Source organism: Schistocerca piceifrons, chromosome 5 (assembly GCF_021461385.2).
Source record: "Schistocerca piceifrons isolate TAMUIC-IGC-003096 chromosome 5, iqSchPice1.1, whole genome shotgun sequence".
Lineage (NCBI taxonomy): Eukaryota > Metazoa > Arthropoda > Insecta > Orthoptera > Acrididae > Schistocerca > Schistocerca piceifrons.
Genome location: NC_060142.1, coordinates 280,553,985 through 280,570,954, shown reverse-complemented (window position 1 = coordinate 280,570,954; position 16,970 = coordinate 280,553,985). Strand labels below are relative to the sequence as shown.

General features: G+C 37.3%; 1 protein-coding gene across 9 annotated transcripts in view; it reads left to right on the top strand.

The window, feature by feature from the left end:
• LOC124798714 overlaps positions 1-16,970 on the top strand; it is a 495,837-nt gene that overhangs the window by 234,448 nt on the left and 244,419 nt on the right. For 7 of the 9 annotated variants that reach the window (XM_047262235.1, XM_047262234.1, XM_047262232.1 and 4 more), the window contains exon 4: positions 11,626-11,873. The exons of the other annotated variants lie outside the window; for them this stretch is intronic. In XM_047262235.1, the coding sequence (XP_047118191.1) occupies positions 11,665-11,873 (209 nt within the window). In that variant the 5' untranslated portion in view covers positions 11,626-11,664. The remainder of the gene's footprint in view (positions 1-11,625; positions 11,874-16,970) is intronic. 9 annotated transcript variants of the gene reach the window in all.

The following is a 16,970-nucleotide window of genomic DNA, read 5'->3' as shown; positions in this document are numbered from 1 at the left end:
TTTGTATGTCTGTGTTGGAAGTAACCCACTTGATAAAAGAAGATAGGAGCCAGTGGCTCCTTCAGACAGAAGGGTTGAAGAGGGGTGAAGGGTTGAAGAAGGGTGAAGGAAAAAGACTGAAGAGGTCTAGGCAAAGAGGCAGATTTTGGGAAAGTCGGCCAGAACTGTGGGTTATTACCCCTGTGGTAAGTCTCCCCTGACCAGCGGTTCTAAGTGATTTTCTCAAAATCTAGTCATTTTCCTACACACCCCTTCCTACACACCCCTTCCTACACCTTCAACCCTTCCACTTGAAGGAGGAGCCACTGGCTCTGGAAGCTTGCCTGATTATACAACCTTCTTGTATGTGTGTGTTCTGCTGTCACTTGGTGAGTAGATTTTTATCTACTCAATTAAATTATTTTGTCATTAGTTTCCTGTACTAGACTCTTCTTTTCTTTCCATTAATTTCAAATGCTTGGTTTTACCATATTGTCATGCCTCCTTTTTTCTTTCTGAAGCTTTTTTTCATCATTCCTTTTCCTAGCCTGATCCTTTCATTATGAGCTAATTCACTTCATGTAGGACACTTCAACTCCTTCCCTGATAATGTTAGTAGATTTTTTCCAAACATTAGTTGACAGGCAGCAAATCCAGAAGATTCATTTTGCAGGTAGTTGATTATAGTCTCAAAATTGTGTATATGGCTGGCCCAAATAGTGTGGTATTTACTACAATATGTGCAGCATAATCTGTTGCTATCATCTTCTTTTACATTTCATTCTCTTCCCTTCTAAAAGATGTGGCAGAAAGTGAGCGGACAGTGAATAACATGCTGAAAGATCTGAGTGAAGCTTGTGTGGAATATAGGATACAAATAAACACAGGAAAAACAAAGAGTGTGGTTATCAGTACAAGACGCAGACTATCCAATATTAAAATAGGACAATCTACCATTAGCTAAGTAAGTGCATTTAAATATCTTGGAAGCACAATAACTGAAGACTTGAGATGTCACCTGGAGGTGCAAACTCGAATTGCCATAGCGAAGGAGTCCTTCAACAGAAAGAGGAGACTCTTATGTGGAAAGTTAGATAAAGGACTACAGAAAAGGCTTAGCAAATGTTTTGTCTAGAGTGTGGCACTATATGGGACAGAAACATGGATGCTGAGACAAGAGGATGGAAAAAGGTTAGAAGCATTTGAGATGTGGATGTGGAGGAGAATTGAGAGAATAAGCTGGATGGAAAGAGTGAGTAATGAAAGAGTATTCGAAAGGGTTGGTGAGAGATGATGTCTGCTGAAGTTTGTAGGAAAAAGGTAAAAGAACTGGTTGGGACATTCATTGAGAAGGGAGTGCTTGCTAGCAGATGCTTTGGAAGGATTGGTTTGTGAGAGAAGACTGAGAGGAAGAAGGAGATACAAGATGATAGATGGCATAAAGGGAAGAGGAAATTATGCAGACCTGAAGAGGATGGCAGAAGACCGGACAGCCTGGAGAACTACCATGTGAAAACCTGCCTTTTGGCAGAACAGGATGATGATGATGATGATGATGATGATGATGATGATCTTCTTTCACTCATTTTACCTTCTGGAAAATAGGTGGTTCATTTTGTATATCCCCATGTATTGAATAAGTCTTTCGGATGTAAGCTGAGGCCCATTGTCCTGATAAAGGATTTTGGTACTCCCACATTATGAAAATGATCTATCTAGTTTTTCTACAGAAGTTTTAGTATTGGGTTTCTTTATAGGGAAAAGTTTTAAATGTTTGTTTGGAAAAATATGTAAAACTGCAAAAATATTTTTGCGTCCTTAAACAATGGAAAATGCAGTATGGAATGTAGCAATATTACGAAAAGGGTTGTTGCACTCAACCCTATAATGGAGATGGTGAGTCACAGATGGACACAGCAAAAAGACTGTCACAAAATGAGTTTTTGGCAGACAGGGCCTTTGTCAAAAATAAACAAATGTGCAAAAGTGCATTCTCTGGCTTCAGCTGCCAGAGATTCTCTCTCTGTCTGTCTGTCTGTCTGTCTGTCTGTCTGTGTGTGTGTGTGTGTGTGTGTGTGTGTGTGTGTGTGTGTGTGTGTGTGTGTGTGTGTGTGTCAGCATCTCCGCTATATGGTGAGTAGCAACTATCATTTTCATAATATATTTATGTACTCCGGTTGAAGTAAGCTGTGGCCCAAGCAAAGTGACGGCACTTAATTCTTTTGGGGCATTCGGATGAATAGAGGGCAATAAACCCTCCGTTGGTAAAGTAAGTGGCTGTTTGCGCTTATCACATCCATTCTCCACAAGTTGTGAGTATTCTGACTTCCTGGACTTAAGCCATCATTTTGCTTGTCACATAGTGACAACATCTCTCTGCAAAAAGTCATCAGTTTCTTCACATGTTTCTGAGGGAAACATAGTTTCCAGTTTTCTTTATCTAAGTAGTTTCTTCAAAATAGTAGATCCTTGTACATAATACTGTTTAAGTTCTGTGTCTTCATTCTGTTCCCTTCTCATTTACTTCAAATTCCTCTAATTAATTTTTCGTCTCTTAGCCCCTCCAAATGAAACGCTTATTTGCCCCTCATTTATATCTTGATTATCAACACCTCTTTTTTTTGCAGTGGCATTCTGAACAGAATGGGTCCCTCCCTTTTTGATATTAGTTTACAGATCAAACTGCTGCAAATGTAATGTCCATCTGGTCAATCTTAGGATGCTTTAACCTACAGTGTTGTAGAAAACTAAAAGCTTTGTGTTATGTGTGAACTATTGGTTTTTGACCAAATAATCTCCCTCAAATTGGCTGTAGTTCAGTAATGTAATTTTTTTCTGTGTTTGTAAAGTCATGTTGGCAAAATCAAGTACTCTAATATCCACATCTGTAAATGTTTCTATTAACTGAGAAATTTCAACCTCCAAACCTCAAACTTATTGATGCTCATTAAAAAAATAGACAAAGAATAGTCTGGATGGTAAAATAATTTACAGTTGACTGATTCCCTCTTTAAATTTTGAGAAGCCTCGTCACAATCTGATGTCCAGTTCCATACAACATTTTTCTTTAACATATCACCCAAACAAGGATAATTATTGTTCATTCACGAATTTTCTCTGGTATCAAAGTAAACTGAACATAGCTTCTTTTATTGTTATTATTATTATTATTATTATTATTATTATTACCATCTTTTCTATTTAGTTAATTAATTAATTAATTAATTTTTTTGCTGGGAAGTCTGCAATAGCTTTCAGTTTTTTTGGACCAAGTTGTCCCCTTTTCTTTAATTATTTGTTGTAAAAGTGAATTAGCTTTCTTAACAAATACAGACTTATGAAGTTGCAATTTTGTACTGCTTTTGAAAATAGCTTTAAGATCTTCATGTAACTCTCTACAGGGTGCATGCCAATCAGGACTAGTGAAAAAGATGTTATCTTTATAAACTTTCACATAATTACGCAGTTCATTACTGAAACTTTATCAATAGCTCTAATGAACATACAAAGAGACTTTGTCCAAAGGGTATTACACTGTGTTGGAAGCACTTACCTTCATGCAAAAAAGCTGTACATGATTGGATTCTTTAGCCTAACTAATGTTCCCTTAACTACAGGCTGCAACACAGAAAGTGAGAAATTTATATCGAGAAAATTTTTGCAAAACTCTTCAGTATTGCATGGTTTATTACTTTTCCTTAAAACCACTGTATTTAATCTTCTCGCATCCAAAACAACCCTGACAACCCCCTCTCTTTTCCCCCAACTGTTCTTGAGACATTATTGTACCTACTGTCTGAGCTTTCTGTTGTTCACTTTTGCAATATATTATCAGTGTTCTTTATTATGGTGTCCTGCTGGGAGTATGGGATAGGAGAGTGCTTAATGATTAATGAGGAATGTTTCATGTTCTTTCAATTCGACTTCTTCCGTGACAGCTTCAGAAAACTTGTTCATCGTTGGCAGAAATGTGTCCTATTGGCTGGTGATAGTGTGGAAAAGTAAGTATTGGCAATTAAAGATCACATTCTAAGGATTATTTCTGTGTTTGATTTATTAAAAATATTCCCATCCAGACCTATTTAACGAAGGTGGAGGCATTACTTTTCATTCAGCTCTTGTATATTGCCTTAGTTCATTTCCCATGTATACCCATTTTAAAAGCTTCCCTCCTTTTTGTAGTACTGGTTTTTCATCTGAGCTCTTGATATTGATACAGTTTCTTCTTATTCCTTCAAAGGCCTCATTAATTTTCCCATAGGCATTATCTGTCTTTCTCCTAGTTATACATGACTCAATAGAGTTGCATATGTCCTCCAGCCATTCCTGCTTAGCGATTTTGCCCTTAGTCTCATTTTTTAGGTGTCTGAATTCCTTTTCGCCTTCTTCATTAAATAATGATGCAGTGCTGCTTGTCAGCAATGGCTGATCGGTAGTAGGTTGGCAGAATGTGTAATACAGTTTGGTTTTAAGCTTGCATCTACATACGTGCTCTGTAAGTCACTGTAAAGCATATGACACATGGTATGTAGCATTATACTAAAATTTATGGTTTATTGTTGTTCCAGTCACATATGGAACGTGAAAAGAATGTCTTGAATGCTTCTGTGTACACTGTATTGAGGCTAATACTGTTCTTGCAATCCCTATGGGAGCAATATATAAGGGGACTGAATATATTCCTCTGCTCTTCATTTATTCCAGTTCTTGAATCTTGTAAGCATTGACATCTATATTAATGTGACTGCTAATTCAGGTTTTTCAACATTTCCAGTATGTTCTCCAGTGAGTCAGAGGTGCTTTAGACCATGTGTGCTGTCATTCTTTGCGTACCTCTGATATATCCCCTGTTAGTCCTGATTGTAGGGGCCTCACACACTTGAACAGTGTTCTAAGATGGAACACACAACTGTAAGCAGTCTTCTTCATGGACTGACTTCATTTTCCCAGCATTCTTCCAGTGAACATAAGCCTGCCACCTGCTTTACCTTTTACTGGCCATACATGATCATTTCTTTTCATTTCCATACAAGTTTGGTTAAACCCACATTTTTGTGCAAGTGAAGATGGATTCTGATTGCCTCATTGATATTGCAGTCATAGGATACTAGTTTCCTGTGTTTTATGAAGCGCACAGTTTTAAATTTCTGTAAACTTACAAGCACCACTTTAAAATCTAATAAAGATCTAACTGAATATTTGTTGAAATTTTTCGGGTAATAGTTACTTATAGATAACTGCATCATGTGCAAAAAGTGTGAGGTTACTGTTCATATTGCTTACCAGGTCATTAATGCACAACAAGATCACGAAAGTCCCCAAAGTATTTACCTGGGGCATGACAGAAGTACCTTCTACTTATATTGATAACTCTACAAACAAAATTATATGCTGTGTCCTAACAAGAAATTCTGAATCTAGTTACAAATTTTGGTTGATACTCATGTGATTGTACATTCATTAACATGTGCTATTATGGTACTGAGTCAAGTGCTTTTCAGAAGTAAAGGATTAATGCATCCACCTGTTAGTGTAAAACCTCATTTCTTGATTCCCCCCCCCCAAACTTCCTATAACTCTTGATATTTTTTCTTTGTATTCCCAACACTACGAGGTGCATTCAAGTTCTAAGGCCTCTGATTTTTTTTCTCCGTACTGGAAAGAGTTAGAAACATGTAAATTGTTTTAAAATGAGGCCGCGTTCATTGTCAATACGTCCCAGAGATGGCAGCACCGTATGGCAGATGGAATTTTACCGCCAGCGGCGAGAATGAGAACTGTTTTAAATACTTAAAATGGCAACGTTTTCCTTACTTGAACAGCGTGCAGTCATTCGTTTTCTGAATTTGCGTGGTGTGAAACCAATTGAAATTCATCGACAGTTGAAGAAGACACGTGGTGATGGAGTTACGGATGTGTCGAAAGTGCGTTCGTGGGTGCGACAGTTTAATGAAGGCAGAAAATCGTGTGACAACAAACCGAAACAACCTTGGGCTTACACAAGCCGGTCTGATGACATGATCGAGAAAGTGGAGAGAATTGTTTTGGGGGATCGCCGAATAACTGTTGAACAGATTGCCTCCAGAGTTGGCATTTCTGTGGGTTCTGTGCACACAATCCTGCATGACGACCTGAAAATGCGAAAAGTGTCATCCAGGTGGGTGCCACGAATGCTGACGGACGACCACATGGCTGCCCGTGTGGCATGTTGCCAAGCAATGTTGACGCGCAATGACAGCATGAATGGGACTTTCTTTTCGTCGGTTGTGACAATGGATGGGATGTGGATGCCATTTTTCAATCCAGAAACAAAGCGCCAGTCAGCTCAATGGAAGCACACAGATTCACCGCCACCAAAACAATTTCGGATAACCGCCAGTGCTGAAAAAATGATGGTGCCCATGTTCTGGGACAGCGAGGGCGTAATCCTTACCCATTGCGTTCCAAAGGGCACTACGGAAACAGGTGCATCCTACGAAAATGTTTTGAAGAACAAATTCCTTCCTGCACTGCAACAAAAACGTCCGGGAAGGGCTGCGCGTGTGCTGTTTCACCAAGACAATGCACCCGCACATCAAGCTAATGTTACGCAACAGTTTCTTCGTGATAACAACTTTGAAGTGATTTCTCATGCTCCCTACTCACCTGACCTGGTTCCTAGTGACTTTTGGCTTTTTCCAACAATGAAAGACATTCTCCGTGGAATCATGGCGTCAGCGTTGTGAAAAATGTGTACGTCTGCAGGGCGATTACGTCGAGAAGTAACGCCAGTTTCATCGATTTCGGATGAGTAGTTAATTAGAAAAAAAATCGGAGGCCTTAGAACTTGAATGCACCTCGTAAACTTCTTTGAGACTGTATAAGTCTTCCACTCTGCAGCTGTGTTTGCTCTCTATTGAAACTTTGTGACAGCTTAAAAAGTAGGAGACAAGTACAAGCAGACCTGAATTAGTCCTGACAGACACACTGTTTTCACTTACCATGAAGTTTAATGGTTCAGACTGCTTTGCTTACCTAGATATACTTTGTGTAATACCATGAAAGGAGAGAGCAAAAAAAAGAAAACTTAGTGATATAAACATTAAGGCATTTAAAAAATCTTAGTTATCTCTAACAGACCAGTGCCATAAAGGTAACAGCTGAGCTTAAAACACACCTAGAGAGCATTGTGTCATTGGAAACAATGAGGAATTCAGTACCTTCCTCTAGCATTTCTCCAGGAATTGGAGCAGTTTCTTTGCTAAGAATAGTTATCCTGTCATGAGATGAAAACCACCTATTACCCGGTATAATTTCAATGTTGTTAAAGTCTAAAGTTGTAAAGATAATTTTTGGCTACCCTGTCGGAATATTTATTTCCAAAAATTGCTTTGCTTAATGCAGTGTTGTTAGTAAGAAGCTATGAATTAAAAGTACAAAGTAAAATGTCCTGGCTGGTATGAAACAGTGGTAACATGTAATGCAACAACTCTCCATATAAGAGGTTTAAGGGAATAATGTGGTGCAAGGTATTGCAGCAGAATAGTATCTGAGGTATGGTAAAAACCTTGTTCATACGTTGTGGAAAACCTCTTCCGTGTGGCGAGTGGATGCCTTAATTTGTGCCTTCTAAAACAGAATACATTGTTGACTTTACACAAAAAGGATTTCCATGTACAATGGTTTTGGTCACTTCTTGTTTTAAAATAAATTTGTTACTTGACTTGGTGCACCGCAGTTCAGATGAACAGTTCAATGTCTATGCTGTGTTAACAAAGGCTAATATTCATCTCTGCAACTATAGATAGCATTAATTGGGCGTTACAGAGAACAAACGTAAGGTAAGTCTTACATGTACTCTGTGAGTCAGTTTAGTAGATTTTAGTAAATAAGTTCTGTGCGTTGCTCATGTGCTGTGTGCTTATAATTTGGTTGGTGTGAATTATGCAGCATTAGCTTTTTACTTGAAAATTGGCTGACACCAGTTGACTATTTGCACCTTTCTGTGCCATAAAATTTTTCTTATGCATTGTAGTTAGTGTAACAAAGTAGACTACATCCAAGCAGTTGTTGTTGATGTCCCTTATTCATGATGTTGACATAAGATACTAAATGCTTTTTTGTGGATTAGAATGTGTGGTGCCTTTCGCTTTCAAAATTGAAACTAGCTTCAGTGGATTTGAGAATATTGTCCTGCACATGTCGCTCTTTGAAAGTGATCTGTGATGGCCCATTTGTACATCAGCCAAATGGTTTTCATGTAGTGCTGTCTTTGCTGCATGGGGCTGCTTTTGCTAAATTGGCAAAAGCAATTTGCAAGTATTAAATTTGCAACTAATTTCTGTAACAGGGCACTCTTATAACAAGTATATTGCTGAATTTGTTTTTGATTCTACAAATTTATAAGTATTTTTCTTCTAAATTCCTGGGGAAGATTGTCAATACATGATCCTGTGTGCCCAGCTACTGTTGTCAGTTTTGAGATACAGTTTCAATCTTAATTTTAGTTGTCTTCATCAGATGCCATGGGCAAAGTTATTGTACCTCTCTGTTACAGAGTGAGAGATCAAAACATGTGTGACTTAATGGAAGATAGTTTGCTAAAAGACGAGGAGGGTGTTATATGGTAACCCACTTCTGCTCTGAGTATTGATGTAATAGTGCCATGAAGGTTGTGCGTGCACCATGAAGTACTGTTGATATAGTTCACATCATGGAGTATGGTTCTGTAGGGTCCCTAAACCCTTTGGAGTCTGTAGTCATTGTTTTTGCAGATCTGTAGGAGACATTTCTGATCAAATATCGAGAGCTTGAGAAAATTTGTGATGGGTTAGAACTTCCTAAGTTACTGCGCTGTGGTACAAAATTGACAGTAGAAATAGGCCATTGGTAATCATCCATGATTCGGAAAAGTTGCTGTTTTTCAGAAAAGTTACTTTAGCTGTTATTAATTAATTTTGTCCTTTCTTATATTTCTTTCTGCAAACTTTGGAAAAATGTGTTATAGTTTGAAAAATATTTAAAGCAATGTTGTAATGACAAAAAATGAATAGTTGAGACTGATTAGAGACATTCAAGAGTCAGTAAGGGATATATGCCTGTAAAACACTTCCTAGTAGCAATTCGTAAGGCCTCAGATTGTGGAAGTATATTATGTTTGAAAATGACGTATATTATTTTTGTGACAAAAAAATACATTGTCATGTGTAATCATCTGTTGTATTGTGTGGACAGGTCATAGCATCAAGTTTTTGAGTTTGTGTTGACTTAAGAGTTAAAAAAAGTGGTTGATATGCCCCTTTCCCTAAAAGGGGCATTTTACTAAAAAGAAATATTTATTGTTAATTCTGAGCACCCTGGAAAGTATTTAGTTTCTTTTAATTGCTTGTTATTGTTACATATCAAGCAATTGTAATAGCACTTTCTTTCAGTACACAATTAATTTGTGTCAAGGAAACAAATGCACCTAGGAAACGTAAAAAAAGTATGGTTAGCTTACATGAGAGAGCTGTCCGTAAAGGAAGACAATGAAAATATTTATTGCGTGATTTCAACCCATTGTAAAGTGTTTGTGCTTCTCTGGTACTCAACTTATAACAGTTTGCTGTGAGATTTACGAACACACAATGTTAAAGTATTTCTGTGATCCAGTTGCCACTTCAGTGAAACCTATTTGGTGGTAAAACAATGGTTACATTTAGGTCATTTCATTATATTTGACTATACATTTGTTCTGTCCATAGAACATACAATTGGTTGACTTTACCATTGTTATAGTACCTGAATATTTGTCATGAAGTAGTCTGTTGTATAGTTTATTTTGAAATGAACATCTCCAACGATCATCCTGTCAAATGATACAAGAAATATTAAGCAACATTGCATTGCTGAGAGATACATTCAGAATATACCCTTTGACAGGTTTGTGATGTTGACAAGCTCATCTGTTCTGTATATAGAATTTACTGTATATGTTTGGTACTCTCCACATTCACTTGCACAGAGGCACATATCAAAAGCTATATTTTAGTATAGAATTTGAGTTAGGTGGTATGACTGCGAAGTCTGATGGCAAATTAGTTCCATGTATAAAAATAAAAAAAATTGTGTATAAATAAACAAATAAATAAATATCTTTATTGTGAAATTACAGATCCTGATCTCTAATTCTGATGAATTAGTATTTCTTTAGTATAAAATCACTATACACATATTCAGATTTGTGAGCCATTTTCAAAAGTAAGGTCTCATTGAGTATGAAGGAAGAAGAATTAAGATAATAAAACTGTTCCATAAACTACATTTCCATGTAAAATGTCTTTGAAGTTCCTGTTTAATATAAAATTCCACTATTTGGTAATTTATTGTTTCTAAAATATATCCAGTTATTTATTCTTCTATAAAATTATTCAAAGAATGACTTACTTGGATAACATTTCAGTGCAATGTCAGTTTTAAGTGGAAACTGAGTCAGTTTCAAAGAAAAGTTAGTAATACAGATTTACATTAAAGTATTGTAACTTTGCCACTGTGTCTGAAGGTTTTTAGTGAGCTTAAAGGTTTTAAAAATAATTTACTATACAGAGATACTCAGACATTTAAATGAGATTCTGTGCTAATAAACTATTTTACATCAGTTTTTGGAGCTGAAATGATGTTTACTAACAGCGCTGTAATACTTGTTCTTGACATTAAAAATAACTTTGAGGGACATTATTTGTTACTTTGGTATACAAAATAAAAGATGATACGAGGAAGTGCATTTATGAATGTGAATATGCTCTGCTTATGCTTTGAAAGCACTGATCAAGTCGTATTTATTTTTTAGGAGTCGCACATTAATACATTAATCAAAAATTCATTTAAATATAGCAAAAACAAATAAGTTTCTCTGATCAGCCTTACACGTCTGATCGCGTTTTCAAATAAATATGAGAGACCGACTGTCAGTTAAACACATGTTTAACTCTTGAACACGTTAACACACAAATTTGGCACCAGTCACCACGTTAAGATGAATTTTGTTGTTCCTAATGGAGTCTAGTTTAGTACTCATTCAGGTGGATGTCAGTATTGTTACGATGAGAAGAAAAATCTGTGGCTTGTCATCAGTTATAACATAGGAAAAAATTGACCCATTTATGTGGAAGAATATAATAAAAATAAGTGTTTTCACACCATAGCAGCTCAAATGTACTACCCATATTTTTGACATCCATGGAGTGTTTTCCAAGCTCGCAGACCAGCAATAATTCTGAACTTTTTTGCCATTGAGTCATTGAGGAATTCTGTGGAAGGATGCAGTAACTATAACTCCTTCACTCATTGTGAGCTTTTTAATGGTCTTCTGTAAACTTGTGACAACTTTCTCTCTTTTCTTCCCTTTTTATAGTGGTCCCTTATGTTCCCCTTGGTGTACGTTGAAGTTAAGCGTTACTGAGGGCATTTGCTCATGCATCATGTCTTGTTGTCCAACAGAAACAAATTCCTATGGATGTGTGATGTGGATGTTTCACAGTAGCCAATCAGCTGGAGCTGTTCAGCATATTTTACACTTTATAGTCAGTCTGACCTTACTTTTGAAATATGCCATTTTTGTTGCTGTGAATGTTGTCGAATAGAGGTATGTCTGAACAAAGCTAATGGAAGCGTGCAACTCCTCCTCAGGTTGGCATTACCAATGCTGACCTGTACCGGCGGCCAGATATGAGCAGTGTGGCAGTGCACGACGGACTGGAGTGCGCGGTGGCCCCTGATCAGATTACAAAGCTATTTCCAAAGTGTCGTCCACGTGATATCAACCTGAATCCGGTTTCGACAGCATCTGCAGGCTTCCAACAACAGGATGACAGCAATGATAACATGCTCTTGGTGATGGACACAGCGGGGGCAGTTACTGACTCCCATCAGGAAAGGTCTGCATTTGTATTTTATGTATATGTTTAGCCAGTTAAAAATCCATTCAATTTTCACAGAAATTTTACATACGTTCAACCTTCTAAGCTTGCGAAGATCGGGGTTTGGGGTAGAGTTGCATTAGAAAGAACTGTGATATCATTATTGTGATATTGAACAGCCATGCACTTAAACATACTACACAGAATATTCTTCTATTGATTCAGTTGATATAGTGATCGATGAGATAGGGGTAAGGGGGAGAGACATTTGTGATTCAGTTGTCAAATAAGAACTGTGAAAGGTTTGCCATACAGTGTCATTCAGTTATACTTCCATAGTTTTCAAGCAGTTCAGTTATTTTTAGATTTCTGAAGCAGGCAGAACAGAAGTGAGACATACTGTTGCATATTGCTACTTCATCACATGATACAGATTTTGTCTGTGAAAAACACACAGTGATACTGTATTAGTTTATTTTGTGAACTGGTTTTGCACTTTTTAGGCCATTTTCAGGCAACTGCAACTGTCCAAAATTGGCTTTGTACGTCCAAAACCCAGCTTACAAAGAAATTAATACTGTAGGGCACATACATTCTCTCTTTTTCATCAATAAATGCTGATTTGCTGTACCAAATAGGGACAGAAGGATCCTTTAACATGACACTGTGAGATTTACTGCTGATAGAGGTAGGAATAAACTAGTATAGACAGACAACTTGTCATCTGTAGACAGTTTTTCATTATAAATGATTCCTGTAACAATGTATGATTGTTAACTGCCTAGGCTTAATTTGCCATTTTAACAAAATAATTGATTTAAATGGAAACCATACTCTTGAGATAGCTGGATGCAGTGTTTTTCCTCAAGTACATTTATAGATTACTAGTGTTCTCCCTACAGCTTCACCCGCCTGTGTGTTTGACACACATGTTGAGTATGCCCCTCCCCCCACCACCCATTTGTCCCCCCCCCCCCCCTCTTCCTATCATTGTACATTTCCTCCACCCCTTCTCTCTGACCATATCTTTCTCCATCCTCCCTTTGACCATATCCTGCTCCCCTCTCTTTTTTCCCCTCCCTCTGATTATATCCTTCTCCCCCTCTCTTTTTCCATCCTCACCTTCCCCTTCCCCTTTTCCTTTTCCACCTGCCCATTAACCCTATACAACTTGCACCTGCCTCGTGCATCTCTCCCTCCTCCTCTCTCTGTGCATTTCCTCTTTCCCCTCACTTTGTCCATCCCCTCCTCAATTCCTTTAAACCTGTTCCAGCCATGCTTATCAGCACTTGTAGCCTCTGCAATAGAGTTCAATAAAGCAGGCCAGTACTACTCCCACAACACACCTATAACGCATGGCAGGTTACACATCAGAGGCTTGAAAATCATTTATTTCTCCCTGACATACAAGCCGCCATGCAAAGCAGTCTGATAAAACTCCAATTCACTGTCATGCGGTGCAGTCTATATGTCAGGGCCAGAAAAACTGACATGTGGGCTGCCTTGCAAAGCAAGTTCATTTGACTGTCCTACACTGTTCCCACACAACATGCAGGGCAGCTTATAAACCAGAGGCTGAAAAATGTCTTTCTGCCAAAAGCTCCACTCTCATTGGAGCCAGGCAGTTACAAATCACATCATGCTCGTACTCGTGAGGCCTGCTGTTCCTGTTTCAAATTTGGTTGAAATCTATTTAGAGGTTTGGGAGGAGAGCACAGGCTACACACATACTATCTGCTGTATATAAAAAATATACGAATTTCTGCTACTTACATTTGTTTTTCATTGATCGAACAGTCTGATGTTTTTAGTAAAATTTTTCAGGGTGTGGGACTGGTTTGTCAATATGTAAAATCCTCCAACATTTTGGACAGCAGTGCAAATAACCTTCCTCAGGCCGTTTTGCTCTTAGGTCATCAAAAGACTTTGAGGAAAGCCATTTGCAACTTTGTATGAAACATCCGAGAATTTTGCATATTGACAATTTGGTCACATACCGTGCAGAATTTTACTGGCAGTGACAATGGCCACGGAAGGCCACACTTAAATATTGATATTAGTTGAGATGTGTTGCGACTTTTCCTCCTCCTCCCTTTCGACTTTCTTTTTCTCTGTTTTAAAAATTTGCCTTATTTGGCATGGGATGTCTTTCTTTTAATGATATTCCAGTGTGGAATACATTGAGGTGAATCCATTTCATTATGTAATCACTGATTTATCAGTGATATATTATTCAATAGGCAAGATATTTCTTAGATACTTTTTAATTTAAAGACCTTTGGATTATACTTCACTGGAAGACATAAATCCTGTTCTGTTATTTTGTGAGAAGTAGTTACTTCAAGTAGTTTCAGTAGGGTACGGAGTTTAAGGGACAGAGCATATAATTAGTTAGGCTGCCCCCACCCCCCAAGTATATATTTCAGTTCTGCAAGCCACTTTCAAACATACGTTAAAAAATGTGTGTTTCCGTTGTACAGTTTTCTTCTCAATCATGGATGCAGCATGCAAACTATAATTATTTAGATCACTCTGTACTTGTAGTAAGTACTTTGAATGTAAGTGGTCAGCACGTAGCCACATTTTTCACTTAAAAAAAAATGTATTATATTTGTAAAATAGTTCATTTTCCAGATCATAGTGAAAGATCACAATTATAGTCTATGGAACATGCATATAACTAACTAATTACAGCAGTCTCGTCATCACAATTAATGCACGATCAGTATGTACATAGGTGTCGAATTGTGTTAGATTTCTTAGTGAATGTCCACTCTTAAAATTATATGGGTGTTCCTCACAAAATTATAGTCATTACCTGCAGATGTCTACTAGATTGACTTTTATTTTCAAACATCACCAAAGTTTCATATTGGTGACAATTATTACTGATGTTCTCTGTTTACCGATCCAGGCACTTCTCTCCCAGTTAATGTGTTGTCTCTATTTACAAAAGATCAACTACTGTGAAGAGAGCAGTCATATTAGGAGTTGGCGAACACAAATGATTTGAATACTGTGAAGTAAGCATAGCAGGGCAGCATTTTCTCTTAATTTTGTAAGTCAGTTAGTGCACATTGAGTTGAAAAAGCATTAAAAAAATAGTATTTCTCTGTAATGTTCTCCATGTAAGCCAGAATCAAGAGTTAGTCATTTTCATTGTAACTCAGGAGTTTGGAACCTGCAGTTGGTGCTCTAGGTAATTTGTGCTGCCATTTAAGTTGGAACAAAAATCGGTGAATTATATGCTTCACATGGTATGTAATGAACATCACAACTTTGAACACACAATTTCTCAATTGTGTAACTAAAGGCAGTGAGGAATAGTGTTTATTTAACACCACAGAGACAAAATAATAAGACAATGTTGTCACCTCTTGCAGAAGTTTGAGGTTCTCAGTATTTGTTACTCATTGCAGTATGGTGCAGAATCTAAGGCAATTAAAGAAAATTTCAGAGTATTTTACACCAATTCTCAGGTGTGCAATGTTATGGATGGGAACTATGAGAGGAGGGCATCTAACATTTTCATCTCTAACACCTTTTGACTCATTATAGATATTGGTAATTTCTTTTCATCCACTCAAATAGCAACCAGGACTTTTAGTACAGAGAATAATGCATTGTTTTAGCAATAATATAACACTTTTGTTGGTTTGACAAGAAATTATCCCCTAAAATGCACATTGAATATGGGGAATTTTGTGGTGGTTTTGTTTCATTCTTTTAAAGACTTAGTTTCTTGCATTGGTGGTCTTTATATCCATCTTATTTTTATTTTGTGTACTACTACATTTTAGCTCTGTAGCCATTTCCAAGCAAAATCTTTAATCCATTAAACACATTTTTTGGGCTACAGTTGTCTGATCTCATGGGCAGTATGTAGTTGGCCATGCTTGAAATCTGTAGCCATGTTGTCCAGTTTTGTACAAATGGTAGCACACAGCCAAGCCGTATACTAATGTGACAGAGCACTAGATAGCAAACGAGTCAAAGCGTACCTGTCCACACAGATTTATCTTTGTCTTGTTTGCCATGAGGTGTCCTCCACACACAGTTCAGTGCTCCCTCATACTAGTGAATGATTTGGCAGTGTGCTACTGTTGTACAGAACCAGATATCATGGCTAAAGCTCTCAAGTCTGTCCAACCACACACTGGCCTGAAATTATGACTCCAACTCAAACATGCATGTGTAATGGGTTAAAAATTTGCTTGAAAATGGCTACACTGCTGAAACATCACAGTACAAAATAAAATGGCTATAAAAGACAGAGGATCGTGGAACATAATTTCTTTCAAGAAGTTTAGCATCCTATTGCAACTAAAATTTTATACAGTTGCTGTAGCCATATGAATTGTGAATTATTCTCTACGGAAACTACTACCACCAAGACAAGGGATTCATGATATTCATGATCTTCATGACTTTCATTGGAAACCAGCATCGTCAGTGCAATAGATACACCATCAGTTGTGTGACCCCCTTTGGTGTAGTTGACTGAAGTCTAGTTGGACAACTCTGTGCATTAATCAATCATACATCATCATTTTTGGTACTAAACATGTGTAAAGCTTTGTAAAATCCAACTCTCAAGCATGAATTTGTCTCAGTCTGGGGGTGTAAGTTTGTGTGGAAAGTAGCATAAATGTCCAGGTGGTACACCATCCAATTGGTCACAGCAACAACACAAAAATCTCACTGTTCAATATATTTTTACTGTGTAATTTGTTGCCACTTACAAAAGTGTTTCCATTGATCAAAGAAACACTAGGCTTAGTTTTCAAGAAATGAAATCAATGTTTGTATTGGTGATTAATGAAGTTGTGAAAACTCATTGGTCATTGTTTCATGAGACTCATGATCACTAATCATCTAAGTGAAAGGCATAATAAATCTTTGATTCAAAAAGTATTTGATATGAAGAAGTTAGGTTTATCAGTCAGTATGTTGAGAGGTATGTTGATATGCATTCTTGAGACCTGTTGAAGATTTTAGTGCAGTCCAGTTCTCTGAAATTGTTACTGTTAGTTTTTGCTGCTCACTTTAGTCAGTTAGCTGTTCCTTATTGTAGTTAAGAACACATGAAGTGAAAACTTACTGCTAAAATGGAGA